This window comes from Echinops telfairi, unplaced genomic scaffold, assembly GCF_000313985.2.
Source record: "Echinops telfairi isolate 266 unplaced genomic scaffold, ASM31398v2 ScPeMD7_5868;HRSCAF=6743_1, whole genome shotgun sequence".
Classification (NCBI taxonomy): domain Eukaryota; kingdom Metazoa; phylum Chordata; class Mammalia; order Afrosoricida; family Tenrecidae; genus Echinops; species Echinops telfairi.
Window position 1 is genome coordinate 7,199,874 of NW_022109768.1, and position 16,330 is coordinate 7,216,203.

Genomic DNA, 16,330 nt, shown 5'->3' on the forward strand with positions numbered 1-16,330 from the left:
ATTTGTACATTTGTTACCATCATCATTCTCAAAACATTTGCTTTCTACTTGAGCCTTTGGTATCAGCTCCTCATTTTTCCCCTTCTTCCCTCCCCACCCTCCCTCTCTCCCTCACGCACCCTTGATGATTTATAAATTATTATTTTTTCGTGTCTTAGACTGTCCGATGTCTCCCTTCACCCACTTTTCTGTTGTCTGTTCCTCCAGGGAGGGGGTTATATATAGATCATTGTGATCAGTTCCCCCTTTCTGAAATAATTTTTTACTAACAAAGTTTTAGTTTTTTTCACCCCAAACGCAATGACTTCTCACTTCTCTGTCACCCACACCAGCCCTTGATAACCACTAATTAATTTCTGTCTCTATGAACTTGCCTATTGTAGATATATACCCTTTATTTTAGGTAAAGGGTCCGTGCAATCTTTGCTCTTCTGTGTCTGAGTTCCTTAGCTGAGCATACGCTAGGTAACCAAACATCATCCTTTTGTGGCAGAATAATATTCCATTGTATGTTCATGTCCCCTTTTGTTTATTTATCTAGTCATTTGTTCACCTGTCTTTGGGTTGTTTCCAACCCAGCCCTGGCTGGCAAATTGATTGTGACTCATAGCAACTCTATGTGGGGTCTCCAAGGTTGTCAATCTTACATGAGCAGAAAGCATCATCTCTCGCCCACCCCAAACTCAAACTCACTGCCATTGAATCGATTCTGACTTACAGAAACCCTATGGGACAGGATAGAATTGCTCTGAAACTAAAGGACTAACTGGAGTAGAAAGCCTGTCGTTCTGCCACAGAGTGGTTGGTGCTTTTGAATTACTTACCTTGGGGTTAGTAGCCCAGCATTTACCTGATTACCTGACAGCATACCAGTAAGATGAAACGTATAAAATTTCTGTCCTCATCTCATCTATGGACATTATCTTTTTTCATGCGAATTTTAATCCATCTACTTTCTAGTTTCAATTAAGTGAAATTATAATTGGAGTAAGATTTCAATCGCAAAGTAACAAAAAATTTATAATAATTTTGTTTAGATTGAGATAGGCACAAAATATATTTTTCTTAATTTTGTTTAGATTTTATACAAGAATTATGAAAACAACAGCCAAACCAATTGCCGTAGAGCCATGGTTCTCAACCTGTGGGTCGCAATCCCTTTGGAGGTTGAATGACTCTTTCACAGGAGTCGCCCAATTCATAACAGTAGCAAAATGACAGTTATGAAGTGGCAACGAAAAAAATTTTATGGTGGGGGGGGGGTCACCACAACCTGAGGAGCTGTATTCAAGGGTCCGCGGCATTGGGATGGTTGAGAACCACTGCCATAGAGTCCACTTCAGCTCACAGCAGTCTTATCCAACAGAATGGTATTGCCTCAGAGGGTTTTTCTTCCTCCCTTCCTTCAGGCCCAGGTTGATTAGCCTGTTGTGTAGGTTGCTTCTGTGGAGTGGGGACAGGAGGGGAGAGAAGCAGATAAGCACATCTCTCTCCTGCAGAGCAGCTGGGGGTTCAAACGGCTGGCCCTTTGGTGAGCAGCCAAACACAACCACTGCACTACCAGGGCTCATTGTAAAAGAACCAATTAAGAGCATTTCTGGTTGTAAACATATATATGTTTGTCACGTTCTTAAATAACCTCAAAATGACAAATGTATCGAATGGTTAATGATACAAATTAGAGAAAAATTGAAGACTTTATGACAATTGCTGTGAAAAGGCAATTCTACTTTTGCTTCCCGGACTTATCTTGATAAGCAATTCTCCCGGTTACAATAGAGCTGCACCATCGAGTCTCCGAGGTGGTAAATGTTTACAGAAGCAGACTAGCATTTCTTCTCCCATGGAGTGCCTGCCAGGTTCAAATCTGTCGTCTACTCCTCTTGAGATAATGAGGATCAATTCTGACTCATAGGGATCCCATAGGACAGAGTAGAACTGCCCCTGTAGATTTCTGAGTCTGTAAATCTCTCAGAAGCAGAAAGCTTTGTCTTTCTCCCATAGAGCCCCTGGTGGGTTTGAACTGCTAACCTTGTGGGTACTAATCCACATGAAACCTACCACACCAACAAGTTCATCGTCTACCAAGCAAAGTGCTACTCACATGGGGTCACCGTGAGTTGGAATTGGCTAGTTGTCAACTGGTTAACTAGTAACATCAGTGACTTCTTAACTTGGTTATATCAGCGTGAGACAAAAGATGGTTATGCAGGCAAGTTAGGGAGCGTGTAAATATGAGTGCTGAGTGTTTCTCTCCGTTTTCCCCTTAAGTAAAATTCACTCTTAGTCTTTTTTAACTCATAGCACCGCTAAGCTGTCTTACAGGCTTGTTAGAAGTCAGAATGGACTCCAGGGAAGCTCAAGTTGGCCTTTTTATTTCCTTGGCAAAGACAAGAAACCTTTGTTGTTTGTTTCATTGCTTTTGGGACACCCTCTGCTTATTTCCACATACCTTTTAAGTTGCTGTTTCGTGGGGGTGGAGGTGTGGATATTATTGAAATGAAAGGAATTATTTTTACTTAGATACAAATGCTGCTTTTCATTTGAATTAACAAGGAAGCCATGTTCCTCCGTCTTCTTGTAAAACAAGATCTGGAGACGTTTTACACTCTATCCAACACTTCTCTTCATTGGCGAAAGGAAATTTGTAATGAACATAAGACAAACAGGAAAAATTCCTTAAAACAGATGAAGTCATTTATCTGTATAATAATGCTAACATATATTTATTTCTTCCAATTGGATTAATTATATTAATATAACCTTATAGCATATGTATGTATTTATATAAAATCTTTTCTGCAGATGCTAATTTGGTTTAGAACTGGAATACTTGGATAGTACCCTTTTTTTTAAATGCCTGTTTTTTGTATCCTGACAAACTGAAAATTTATGTTTGATTTATACATTAGTCTGTTTAAGGAATATGGAGTGTACGCTAAAAACTAATTTAGATTGCTTAGCATTGAATGGACTATGTAAGTAGAATCTATGCTCATATGATGACTATCCGGGCACAACACAAGCTGTGGAGTTGGACAAGACTTAGTTGAATCCCAACTTTTCACATATTAGCTGTGTAACTATGGACAAGTTCCTTAATCTCTTTGAACCTTAGTTCATTCAGAGGTGATAGCTTACCTTGTAAAATTGTGAGACTTAGAAGTGATGTGGCTGTTGTCATTAGGTACCATTGAGTCAGTTCTGACTCACAGCAACCCTCTATGAACAGAAAAAATGTCTGCCTAGCCCTGTGCCATTCCCACAACTATTCTTGTGTCTGAGTCCACTGGTGTAGCCTCTGAGTCAGTCCACTCCTTGAGGGTCACCCTCTGTTTTCTGACTATCTTCGTCACCACACATGATGTCCTTCCCTAGGGAGCACTCCCTTCTGAGAACATGTCTGGAAGAGTCCGTTGAATTCTGGCCATCCTCTCTTCGAAAGAACATCCCAGCTGTACTTACTGGTTTATTAAAAGCTCACCTTAGTGCCTAACTCATACCACTCCATAAATATTAGCTCAAGTGAAGTAGATATGTTTTTGCTTAATAAAACAACACATATTTTCATCACTTAGAAGTATATGCATCATTTTTGGACAATAGCATCTTAATATGTTTGAGTGATCACTGTCTAATTTTATTTATGTATAGACATCTAACAGGAGTCTCCTTTTTAAAAAAAAAATTCAGTTTGTTTTTCAAATCTAATGATCAAGTGGTTGTCAGGCATTTGGAGGACAAGCTCATTTCTACCCTGGTCAGTTAGTTCATTATTGTGAGTGTGAACAAAGGATGCACAATTCAGCCAGCAGTTCACATGGATGGTGGAGGTGATAATAGCTTCATTCCTCAGGATCCTTTTTTGTCTTTGCTCTGGCGAGTTCATACTGACCTTGTCCAAAATCTGATGACCTCCCTATTTGCTCAACTATTTGGAAAGCTAGGCCTGCCATAGCTGGCCCTGAGGGGGTATCTGAGAGACCACTGAGCCACTGACCCATGTCAAGACTGGATTTCCAGTCTGATATACAGGGCCTCTGAAATAGTTAAACATGGGGTTTATTGAACACAAAAGACTAGCCGTCTGCATTTTTTCTGCTTATTATATGTGCTACTCAAGTTTATTTTAAATGCCCTTATTAAGGTAATGTATTTAATTTATTCTGTTTCTTATGTAGACTAATTATACATCAATTTTGAGAGTGAGTCCTTCAAATTTGAATATTTTGAATGTGAGAAAATGCATTATTAACCATAGTTATATATAATGAATTCCCTTTCCGGTGTATGAAGGGAGCAAGGCAGTGACATTATAATGCTTACATTATAAAGATTTTTGTGTTTTTCTAGGGAAAAAAATTCCATGTACCTCATTAAAAATCTGTTTTTCCCTGACATTACTAACAGCATGACAATCTCTGTTTACATCTTGTCAAACTTCCTAATATTATTTGACTCATTTAAGCATTTTGAGGTTGTGAATTGTATCCGGAAAGAGAGTCAGTAGCCAACCAGTTAAATATTAATCTGTTTTGGTTGTATTGTATCTATCTATCTTAATAAAATTTCCTGTTAGAACTATGAAATGAAAAGTGAAGAAACATTTTCCCATGCTTATTTTGTTGTTCTTCTGCATTTGGGAATGATCAGACCCCCTTTCTAAGTATCTATCCAATATCCCACAATTTATAACATGTTGTCATCTTTTATTTTTATATAGGAATTGATCCCTGAATTTTATTATCTCCCTGAGATGTTTGTCAACTTCAATAATTATAATCTTGGAGTGATGGATGATGGGACAGTAGTGTCTGATGTGGAACTTCCTCCTTGGGCCAAAACCTCAGAAGAATTTGTTCGCATAAACAGATTGGTAAGATAGCAGTCCTGCACTCTGTCTGTCAGGAGTACACTCTCAGCGCATCTTTCATGTGGTGGTGCTTAGTCATTAACCCTTGCTCTCCTGGACAAAGATGTTGTTGATATGGTAACTGAAAGTGACATAGCAGTTCATGAATCTCGGTGTCTACTTTCATTGTAAAATTGACACAATTGAAAGGTAAAGGGTTTTTCGTTTCTGTCTTATGCAAAATTTAGCCTTCTTTTGTGTATACATGATCATTCCGTGTCATATCTTACCAAGGAAATTAGAATTGCTTTGTTCAAACATGGGTTTCGCTTTCTGAGGAAGAAACTGATAGTGAGGGTAAGTAAACACATATTGTTAGTAGGTTATCGGTTCGTACATGCGTACTGTTACTCCATACGTGCCTCTGCAACCCGGGGATGACTGGCAGACCGGTTCTCTCAGTACTGCTCTTGTCTGCGCCTCAGTACCAACCCTTCAAAGAAAGGATACTTTTTGTGCTCGGGGAAAATATGGTTGTGAGGTCAAGGTTAATTTCAAATTCTTTGAGAATCTCAAGTGCACATCTTCCCAAATCACTGAAGTTTTGAAGCATGTGCATGGGGATGCTGCCCCACCTAAAATGATTTTTAGATGGATCAGGCATTTTAAAGAAGACCTCAAAAATGAATTCAAGGTAGAGCAGTCAATTTAGGAGGTTATAGTAACCGTCTGTTGTTATTCCAATGGAGTGATCATAATAGATTTTCTCAAAAGATGCAGGACGATCACAGGGGCCTGTTTTGAAGAAGTTTTTAGAAAACAGAAAGCTGCATTGGTGAGGAACAAGCCCAGGACAGTTGCACAGAGGAATTTTTCTGGTCACAACAATCTTCTTGCTCATTCTTCAAAGGTGGCGGCTGACACCTGGACATTTTCCTTGGGAAACCTTACCCCAGTCGCCTACAGTCTTGATATTGCCCCTTCCGATTTCTTTTTGTTTTGAAAACTCAAAGAACATAGAAAAGGCTACCGGTAGAGTTGCTCGCAGATGTCCACCTGTCATTCTGATGTGCCATAAGTCCAAGTGCAGTGTTCTTCAGGGAAGGGTTAGAGAGATGGGAACGCAAGTATATGGAAATGATAGCTTCACATTTTGATATTTTTGTTTAATAAGGATTTCTATGGTTTTTGTTGCAATCCCTTTTGACTTAACCCACAGATATGCTCCAGTTTGAAAGACTGTTGCACATTTTGGTAGCAAACAGGATTTTATAATTAAATTCTGTATCTTTTGGAGGAAAGGTTCACTTAATAATTTGAACATGAAAACTTAAAAATTGTATAGGGAAATTAAGAAAACAGGAGCACAGTAATGATAATGGTGGGCTCTTCAGTTCTCTCTGTGACATGGATTCTGTAATATGTTGTACTCTATAAAGAACAGCACACTTTTAAGTTTCATAGATGTTTGGATTTGGAGTTTTCCTCTCAGTACTTAAAAGTATATTTTTACTATGTTCCATTTATAAAATGAAATATATATTTATTTGAAAAAGTTTACAGTTACATAAGGAAATTTGCTGCATGCTGGTGTTCTGAATCATTCTTTTAGTTTTAAATTACCTTTCACGCTAATTTAATTTAACCTTCTAGACCCTGGCTACAATCTCATTATTACTGAATTTCATTTATCCTGAAAGTACTTCAGGGAAGTGCAAAGCAGACAGGTTCTGGAAGTAGGCCACATTGCCCAATCCTGGATCAGTCATATTCCTGGTGGACTGTACGCAGTATAACCTTCCCAAGTCTTATTTTCCTCATTTTTAATTTGTAAATTGTGAGTGTGAAATTGTGATTATGTACAGAAAATACCTAGAACATTGTCTGACTTACAGTAGGCAGATGGTTTCTATTATTTTGTCAGTCTTCATGGTATTTTGCATTTCACTTTACCCTGAGAATTTTCAAAGATTCTCAGTAAGTGTCTTCAATTAAAATAAGAAGAATCCCAAATGGAAAGTTAACCTTGAAAAATGTTGAAGGCGAAGTCAAACTTTTAAATGTGTTTTCCCCACTCCCTAAGGCTACATTGAAGTGAACAGAGGGTTCACTTATTATTCAACAATTTTGGATTTGCTTCCATTGATTGTCTATATTTTTAAAACAGTTTTATTGGCACTTAGTCCACATATCTCACAATTTAGTAGTTCAGTCATATCAAGAAGAGATGTACAATCACCACCCCAATCAATTTTAGAACATCCTCCCCACTTCCTGAGTTAAATCACTTTTAAAATGAGTTATGTAATCACCATCAGTTCTACTGCTCCCTCCCCATGTCTACATTTTTTAAAGCTTTGTTTCTTAAAGATTAATTTATATATGCTTTATGAAGCGTCAATTTAACAGTTTTTAATGAACTTATACAGTTGTGTAGCCATCCCCATAACCCAGTGTTAGAACACTTACCTCACTCTAAATGCCTCCCGGAGCCTGTTTACAGCCAGCCTCTGCTCGCCCTCCCAGACACAGGCCACGCCTGGTTCTTTCTCTAATATTTTGCCTTCTTATGTATGACATATAGTTTCTTTTGTTCCTGACCTCTTTCATATTGCATACTGATTTGGAGAATCACCCATGTTGCATTTATCAGTAGTTCGTTTCCTTGAGTTGCTCCATAATATTTGATGGTATGAATGTACCATATTTTATCTCTATATTAATTGATGTTTTCACTTCGTGGTTATTAGGAACATTTGCATACAGGTCTTTGCCAGGACATCTGTTTTTTTCCTTGGTGTATATTCCTAGTTCATGTGGTAAGAATATATTTACTGTACCTTTGCGTTCCCACCAACAATGTATGAGGGTTCACCTTGTCTCTTCTTGGTGTTGTCAGCCGTACCAGACTAGGAGGTATCTGAAGGAGCCCTGGTGCCACTGTTGAGTGTGTGTTGCACCTCCGACTGCCATGTCAGTGATTGAAACCTACTGACCACTCCTGGGGAAAACCATGGGGCTGTCTTTTGCCACAAAGATTTAGAGCCTTGGAAATCCTCTATAGCAGTGGTTCTCAACCTTCCTAATGCCTCGGTCTTTAATACAGTTCCTCATGTTGTAGTGACCCCCCAACCATAAAATTATTTTCATTGCTACTTCATAACTTATTTTGCTACTGTTATGAATCGGGCAACCCCTGTGTAAAGGTCGTTCAACCCCCAAAGGGTCGCAACCCACAGGTTGGAGAACCGCTGCTCTATACGGTATCCACAAATCAGAATTGACTCAAATAGAGTGGTTTGATTGGTGTTCATCAATATCTAAATGACAGGAGCCCTGGGGGTGTTGTGGGTGAGGTGTTAGGCTGCTAACTGCGAGGTCAGCAGTTTGAACCCATCGGCTGCTCTTCAGGGGAAAGCTGGGACTTCTCTGCTTCAGTAAGGATTTCCAGCCTTGGAAACCCAAATGGGCAGTAATACCTGTCAGCTAAGGTCACTATGAGTCAGAATTGACTGGATGGCAGTAAGTTTGTTTAATGACTATTGATAAGGGTCCCTGCTGGAACAGTAAGAGCTTGGCCTGGCACCTGCAGATTAGTCCAGCAGTAGCCGAAACCCCCCAGCTCCTCGATGGGAGAAGGATGTGGCAGTCTGCCTCTAGAAAGATTTATAACCTTGAGAACCCTGTGCGGCACTTCTACCCTACCCTTGAGGGCCCTTGTAAGCTGGAGTTGATTCCAAGGTAACAGATTTCCTTCAAATGACTGATGATGGTGAGCGTCTTCCCACAGGCTGGTTTGCTATTTATATATGTCTTTTAATGAAGCACCTATTCAAATCTTTTGCCCCTATTTGAATTGGGCTTGTTTGTCTTTTCTTACTGAGTTGTAAGAGTTCTTGACGATCTTTCAATAAAAGCTCTTCATCTAGCAGATGTTTTTCTTCTGATCTGTGGCTTGTCCTTCCATTCTTCGTTGGTGCCACTGGACTCCCCTCTTGTAGCGGGCACAGGATGGGTTGCTGAGTGCAGGTAGCAGGTAGAGTCCACCAGTTGCTCTGAGGGAGCAAGATGAGGCTCTCTGCTGTGTACCCCTCCACGGTATGGAAGGGACCAGTCTGCTCTGTGGCAGCAGAATGCCGAGACGTAATCAGCTCGATGGCAGCGGGTTTGAGGTTTGAATCACTAGCTTTATAAAAGATGTTTGTAGTTATGATTGATTGTACAACGCTTCGTGACATGATTGAACTATTGAATGGTATGATACATGGATGAATGCCAAGAAAACGATTTTGAACGTTGTAATGAAGAATTCAACCAAACCCACTGCCATGGAATAGATTCCAACTTACAGCGATTTTCTAGGACAGCGGAGAATTGCTCCATAGGGTTTCTAACACTGCGACTCTTTATGAAATAAGACTGCCTCATCTTTTTCCCTCGGGGCAACTAGTGGCTTCAAACTGCCACCCTATTGGTTAGCAGCCTGACACTTAATCCACTGTGCCACCATCTCTCCTTTACTAAGTCCTAGGTTGAACTGAAAGAATCAACCTCATTTCTGAGGAATGAATTATTAAGAGAAAGATTACAATCATTTTGTTATTTGAACACTATTTCCCAAATATAACTTCAAAGCAGCTCTCTGTTAATTGTTAGCATAGTGAGTATTATCAGAAGTCCAAAGAAGCTTGTTACTATGATTCACTTAAAATAACTTTCTGAAGCAGAGACGCTTGAATAGTTCCTCCCCACCCCCCACTAATATATTGACAATTTACTTGCATAAATGTTTGCAAGCCACCGCCTGCTAGTACTTCTCTCCACACCCCCGGCCTTCACCTTTGAAAAGCCTGGTCTGTTGGGCTGTGTTGGGCTGGGTTTGCTAAGGACCTCATGGATAAGAAGGTGCCAGATTGTTTTCCATCAAACTTGGCCTTTTGGCTGCCTGTGCACTAAACTTAGTGACTCTGAGATTGTATGCAAAACAATTCTGATTCAGTAAGCTTAGCATTCTCCCAGTGACTCCTCGCCTAGGAGTTTTGCAAGTGTCCTCCTCACTTAGGTTCAGAACAAGCTAACAGTTGAAGACGGTATTGCATGGAAATTCACTGCCGATGTTAAACTTTCCTCAGAATTGAGCAAATATTGTATCTGATCATTTAAATTAGTAATTAAAAAATACCTGCTTTTTTTGTGAATTTATGAAAAAAATTAATAACCAAATAATTCTTTTAAAAGTATTTATTACACATCTGTGATAAAACTTTCTCTCAGTCCAGTCCAGATGGATTCATTTGATAATCTCTGGTTAACTTTGTTTAAGTGACTAAACTATTAGTGTGATATTTTCTTTATCTGTTAGCATGTTATCACATAAGAGCTTTATCCCTTCCTCTCTTTGGTTACCTCTTCAAGCCCACACATTGTATGCAATGATTGTAGCTCATGAAATGCATACTACTTTGATCTGTGACCTTTTTGTGGTGCTAATCGGGTTCCTGATATCATTATACCTTACTCATTAATCATATTTCCTGCAGCCCGTCAGGCAGCCAGACAGCCCAAGTCCCTGTTTTCAGCCCTCTGTTGGCAGGTTTCTGCTTTTCCAGATTATTGCAGACGATACTTTGGCGTCTCATAAGCAGAGCCACATCAAGCTGTGTGTTACAATTAAAGTCAGATGGTCCTCAGGTTGAACAGGGATATAGTGTTGCAGCTGCCTCTCTTCCTGGAACAGACCAGCACCAAGAACAGATGATCTATAGGACAGCGAATAATAACAGATTGTACAGTACTCGGTTGGTCGCAGGGGATCACAGAATTAATTAACCGACACACTCATTTTAAGATATGCAGCACGTCTTTTGAAAGTATTGGGAACCCCGGCTGTTAATTCAAAGGCACAGGATGTTTTTAGGACCACAATTTTGCCAAGGTGACAGTCGTGCTGCGTTTTCCATTTGGGTTAGTGAACCCTAACTGCTATCATCCTTGGGTCTTTTCATCCTCCGAGCTTTCTGTCAGTAATGATGCTCCGAGTGTAAAGTTGGGACGTTTGCGCAGTGTTGGCTTTAAGTGTCAAAGATAAATGCCTTACATCTTGTAGAAGGCAGGAGCCCTGGTGGTGCAGTGGTTAAAAATACATCTATATCTGATTAGTCTTTCAGGCAAATAAATTAAATTTTCTTTGTTCTCAGCAGTTGGAATCAGGGCAAAATGAAAGCAGACCTCTCATTTTTAACTACATCCCAGAGATTGGTCTGTGTTTTTTTAATATTATTTTATTTCCAAACGCTGCTTCAAAGTATAAATGAGGAACAGGCCTTTCGAACTTTTGAAACATATACATATGTATGCATTCAGAATGCGCATCATTTACCTCCTAGGACATCATGCCAGTTTTATAGACCTATGTTCTCTTTCCTCTTCTCACGTCAGAGTTTTAAGTTGAATTAAGACAAAGAAAACCATCTTCGAGGCAGTAATGATAGGACTATTTCTAAAAGCAGATAAAGTGGAACATTTTGGTTTAGGTGCAGGAAATGTAATTTATTTACATTATAATCACAATAATGAATTTACTAAATATACAGTATATTTATTGATAGACAGCACCACTATGCTCCTTTGGAAGTTTTCCCTTTCAGTCACCAGGCTGTTGAAGTAGAATGCTGCTCAATGTGGAGAGTTGGTGGAAATCTAGCAGAGGGAGCTGTCTGTTGGTGAAATGTCCTGAAGTTACCAGTTAGAATCCCATTCACTTTTGTGTTCCTGTTAGAAGTTCAGTCTCTTACTATTTCATAATGATGGAGTCCCTGGTTTTAGAAGGTAAAGAAAAAGAAAATACGTGTGTTACCTTCCTTTCTTTGTCATCAGAGGGTATACGGGCAAGCTAAATGATGTTCTATCTTTTATATTATTGTCTAAGAGAAGAGATAAAAATTTCAGATTTCATGTACTCACCAACAGTCTTTCCTTATTTATTGCAAAAAAGTAAATCTTTCCAGCTAAAATCTTTACAGATTTTATGTCTAAATTAAGACAGTCTCTTCCGTTGAAATGGACACAATTTACAATTATCGAATGATAACAACGTACTTGAGACTAAGAATCTCATGTTCTAAAGAAAAAGTGTGTGCATACATACACAGTAAGACCTCCTGCTGAAGAAAGCGGAGTTTACAGTGATGTAGCAAGTAGATTGTTGTAATGACATGATCAAAGTTGTAGTGTTCAGAAACACTATAAGGTTGAGGTTTCATTTTTCATCTATATTATTGGTGCCGCTTTATGGTGAAATGGCCTTTTAAAATTTGTGTATCTTTAGGAGTTGAATTGGTGTGAGGTTTTTGTTTGCTTTTAAATAGGAATACCAAAAGCTGGTGGGCTTTTGTTTTTTGGTATTGTTTCTTTGCCAGTTGTCTTTTCATTTTCTACTTTGATAGTGATGTGGCCAAGAATGTAATTAAAAGATACAGAGGGCTGCAGTTTATAATTATTGTCACCCCTACACACACGCACATGCACACACACAAATACACACACCAGTCTGATTTAAATCCCTGGGGTATGGGACAGACATGAATGAAATTTGAAAAAAACAAAACAAAAAAACCCTAAAATTACTGTGTTTTTTTTGCTTTCTATAATCAATCACGAAACATAATTTATTGTAAAAGTTTAAGATTAAAGAAGGGATACATAAAAGTGAAAAAATGATGCCTTATGTTGATAGATTAATTCTTCCCAAATCTGTTTATAAATTTAATTTAATAAACTATTCTCAAAGATTAACAGATCTGTTTTTGTTTGTTAGAGGTTAATCAGCTCTAAAGAGCAAAGAACCATTTATAGCCAAGACTCTCTGAGCACAAGAGAGAGAAAGCTCAGAGCAAATTAAGGATTAAGAATTATTATAAAACTATAGTTATTGGGGGGAACTTAGGACTTTTTTTTTTAAGGAAATGAAGAGAGATCTCAGAAAAAGGTCACTACATATAAAGAAATTTCATCTCTATGGAGATGGCAATGCAGATCAGTAAGGAAAGAAGGGGCTATGGATAACTTATCAGCATGAAAAGAAAAATTGGAATGTTATATCACAGACAAAAGGAAAGTATTTCAGAGATTTAAATGTGAAGTTAAAACAAATGTTTACACACTAACACAGGAAAATCTCCTTGTGATCTTAGAGTAGAGAACAGTTTCTCACACAAAAAGTGGAATACCACATATTACGTTAATTGACTTTTGAGTATTAAACTTGGGTTCCTTGAATATATCACATTTGGCTGGTTTGAATCCTTTTGGTATTGCTGAACTCATTTGTTGTTATCGTTTGCTAATATTTTGTTGAGGATTTTTGCATCCATATTCATGAGCAATATCAGTATGACATTTTCTTTACTTGTGATGCCTTTGACTGGCTTCATAGAATAACATGTGACAGTTGTTTGCTGCTCCTCTGTTTCCTGCAAGGGTTTGTAAAGGATTGGTATTATTTCTTAAATGCTTAGTGGAATTCATCATTGAAATCCTCTGTGTGTCTGATTGGGAAGATTTTAAATTACTAATTCAATTTTACTTCTTAGATCTATTCATATTTTGTTTCTTCTTGAATTTATTAGTAATTTGTGGCTTTCTGTGAATTTTCCCATTAATTTGTCTACTTTTTTGGTATAACTTGTTTTTCTTGATCAATCACCCTAAAAGGGACCAGCTATTGGTTTGCTTTTATATATATATAAATATATATAACTTTTCTAGGGTTTATCCTTTAATTGTTTCTGCTTGTTTGTTTGCTCACTGTAATCATCTGTTTCTTCCATTCTGCTTGCTTTGGATTTAGTTTCCTTCTCTTTTACTAGATTTGTAAATAAGATTTTTTAATTTGTGTTCTTTTCTATTCTTTTTTTTACTTTTCTAGTTATAAATTTACCTTTCTAAGTTGTTGTCTCTAGTTTTATATTTTGTTTCCCAATTTTTATATTTTGTTATAAATCAGATCTTCGCATTTTTTAGTTTTCCTTTTGAATTTTTTGTTTTAAACTCTTGGTTATTCAGACATATATTGTTTAAGTTCCAACTCTTTGTGGAGCTTCCAAATTTCCACATTTTAATTTTTAATTTTATTTTATTATGATTCCAGGACATTCTTTGTGTGTTTGTACATGTTTTAAGTTTACTGAGACTTTTCAAAATGGTCTAATACATGGTCTAGGAGCCCTGGTGGCATAGGGAATGTGTGTTGGGCTGAAAACTGCAATGTCAGCAGTTTGAAACAGCCAGCCAGCAAGATGAGGCTTTCTACTTCAATAGAGAGTTACAATCTCAGAAACCCACAAAGGGTAGTTTAATAGTGCTCTGCGACTTGATGGCAGTGAGCTTGGTTTGGATGTTCTGCTTTGTTGATGGTTCAGGACCAGCTGGCATTACATTCTGGTGACTTTAGGTTGGCTCTGAGTCAGAACTGACTTGATGGCACTTAACAACAGCAACAACAACAGTTCTACCAAAGGGCTAGCGTATTCGATCTGCTTTTATATCAGAAGTGAGGGTCAGATATGTAAATATGCAGAAATGAAATCAGGGAAATGCTACAAGAAAACGTTAGTGAATTTCTTTATAACCAAAGACTGAAATTTTTTTCTCAGCTATGACTCACAGTCTAAAAGTAATGGACTGATCACTTTGATTAAATAAAAATAGGTAATTGTCATATGGCAGATACGTCAGAAGAAAAGAAAAAGAGAAACAACAAACTGAAAAACAATTATTTGGGATTTAAAGCATAGACAACGGTCTATAATGCATCATTTTTAAAGAACTCCTAAAAGTTGAAAAACTATTTCCAGAAATGTCACTATCCTTATACTTATGAGAAAGTACTCAACTCATAATAGAAAAACAGTCAAACTCATTGAATCTTTCAGACAAGCAAAAAATCCAGAATTCACCAGGACACTCTGTATATGAGACTCTGGTAAACCAGGCATTCTCCTCGGCTGCTGACAGGAATGTCACCTGGCCTGTCCTCTGCAAGGAGAAAGTTGGCAGGTGCACTTACCTGTTTGTTTCCTTCTCACCCAGCTGTCAGGTATCTTCCTCAATGATACACTGGCTAAAACAAGAAATGCCCTATTCAGAAATTTATTGCTCACAGAGTTATCTATAATAAAAAAAGCAGGAGAAAGCACACACAGTATGGAATTAGTGTGGAGCGGCTAAAGCAAAATGCACAACAGTAGCTTAATGTGCCATTATTCTATTGAGGCAGGCAGGGAGAAACATGAACATACTATGGAAATATACATGCACATTATTTACATGCATTTATCTTCACGAAGAAACAATAGAAGAAAAAAAGGACTATCATTGTCTATGTGAAAAAGTAGGAGACAGTGATAGAAGGCCTCTGGAATGGTTTTTGTTTTTGAAATGATTAAATTCTGTGCTGTTATTTTATGTATTAGACATATACATGCATATATCTAGTTTTATGTGATTTGAAAAATAGAAAAAATATTTAATCCTTAAAATTTTAAAGTGGTAGCATAACACCAAAGACAATAATAATTTCTAATAATGTTAAGGTGTTTTATTTTGACTGCACATCTGCACGAGCTTATGCTCAAAGGTTAAAAGTACCATTAGAAATCTTCAACTTGAAAAAGAAAGAAAAATCTGTAAATAGATCAAGGTCTGATTTTTGATCTCTAGGCGTGTCCTTCAGTCAGGTCCGATGGGGTACCATGCTCTGGCCCCAGAGTCTGTCCTTTGTACTCCCTCAGGGGCTCCCTGCTCTGCTCACACGGTTGCTCTGCTGCATGCTTTTAGTGGTTTGCTTCGGTGTCACAGGGTCAGTCTGGGCCAGTCCTGACACTGGATCCCCAGTGTTGTCCCCTTTTCAGGGCCCTGGGCCAGCAAGGGACGGCGTGTCTCATAGTGGGATCAGCCATATGGTCCACTTTGTGCATTGGCTGTAAAGAGCGGGGTTATCGTCCTCCAGGCCTGGTGGGTCAGGATGTGCTCCACTCTCTCTTCCTCCCCCCTCATTTGCTCCCATTTGCTCTGATCAGACATGCCCTTCACCCTTAGCTGCAGCTTCAGTGCTGTCCTCTCAAGTAAATTCTTCTGGGGGAGGGGCAGTTTTCCACGTAGCTGGTATGGGGGCCGAGCCCACAGGCCCCTCCACTTGCTCCCCACTCCTTGCTGGCATTCTGCATTCGTCTGGCACTGGCTTTAAATCTGGTCCCTCTTTCCCTGCGGAGACACAAACAATACCCTCCCCTTGGGTGGGTCCGTGCCCTATTCCCCCATCACACATTTTTTTTCTTTCCCCTTTCTTCCCTCCCCACCCTTTTTAGTTGGCTACCATATGTACCCCTGGATTTGGTCTGGCCCCTGCCATACTACCTGGACCTCATCCCTGGAGTGTTTGTATATAGTAGCTTTTTCCCTGTGCCCCTTTTGCATTTA

The 16,330-nt window shown here is 38.6% G+C and overlaps 1 protein-coding gene across 1 annotated transcript in view; it reads left to right on the forward strand.

Moving 5' to 3' along the window:
- Positions 1 to 16,330, forward strand: part of LRBA (LPS responsive beige-like anchor protein) — a 752,417-nt gene that overhangs the window by 595,739 nt on the left and 140,348 nt on the right. Inside the window, exon 45 of the mRNA XM_045295806.1 lies at positions 4,724 to 4,876. Coding sequence (XP_045151741.1) covers positions 4,724 to 4,876 — 153 coding nt within the window. The remainder of the gene's footprint in view (positions 1 to 4,723; positions 4,877 to 16,330) is intronic.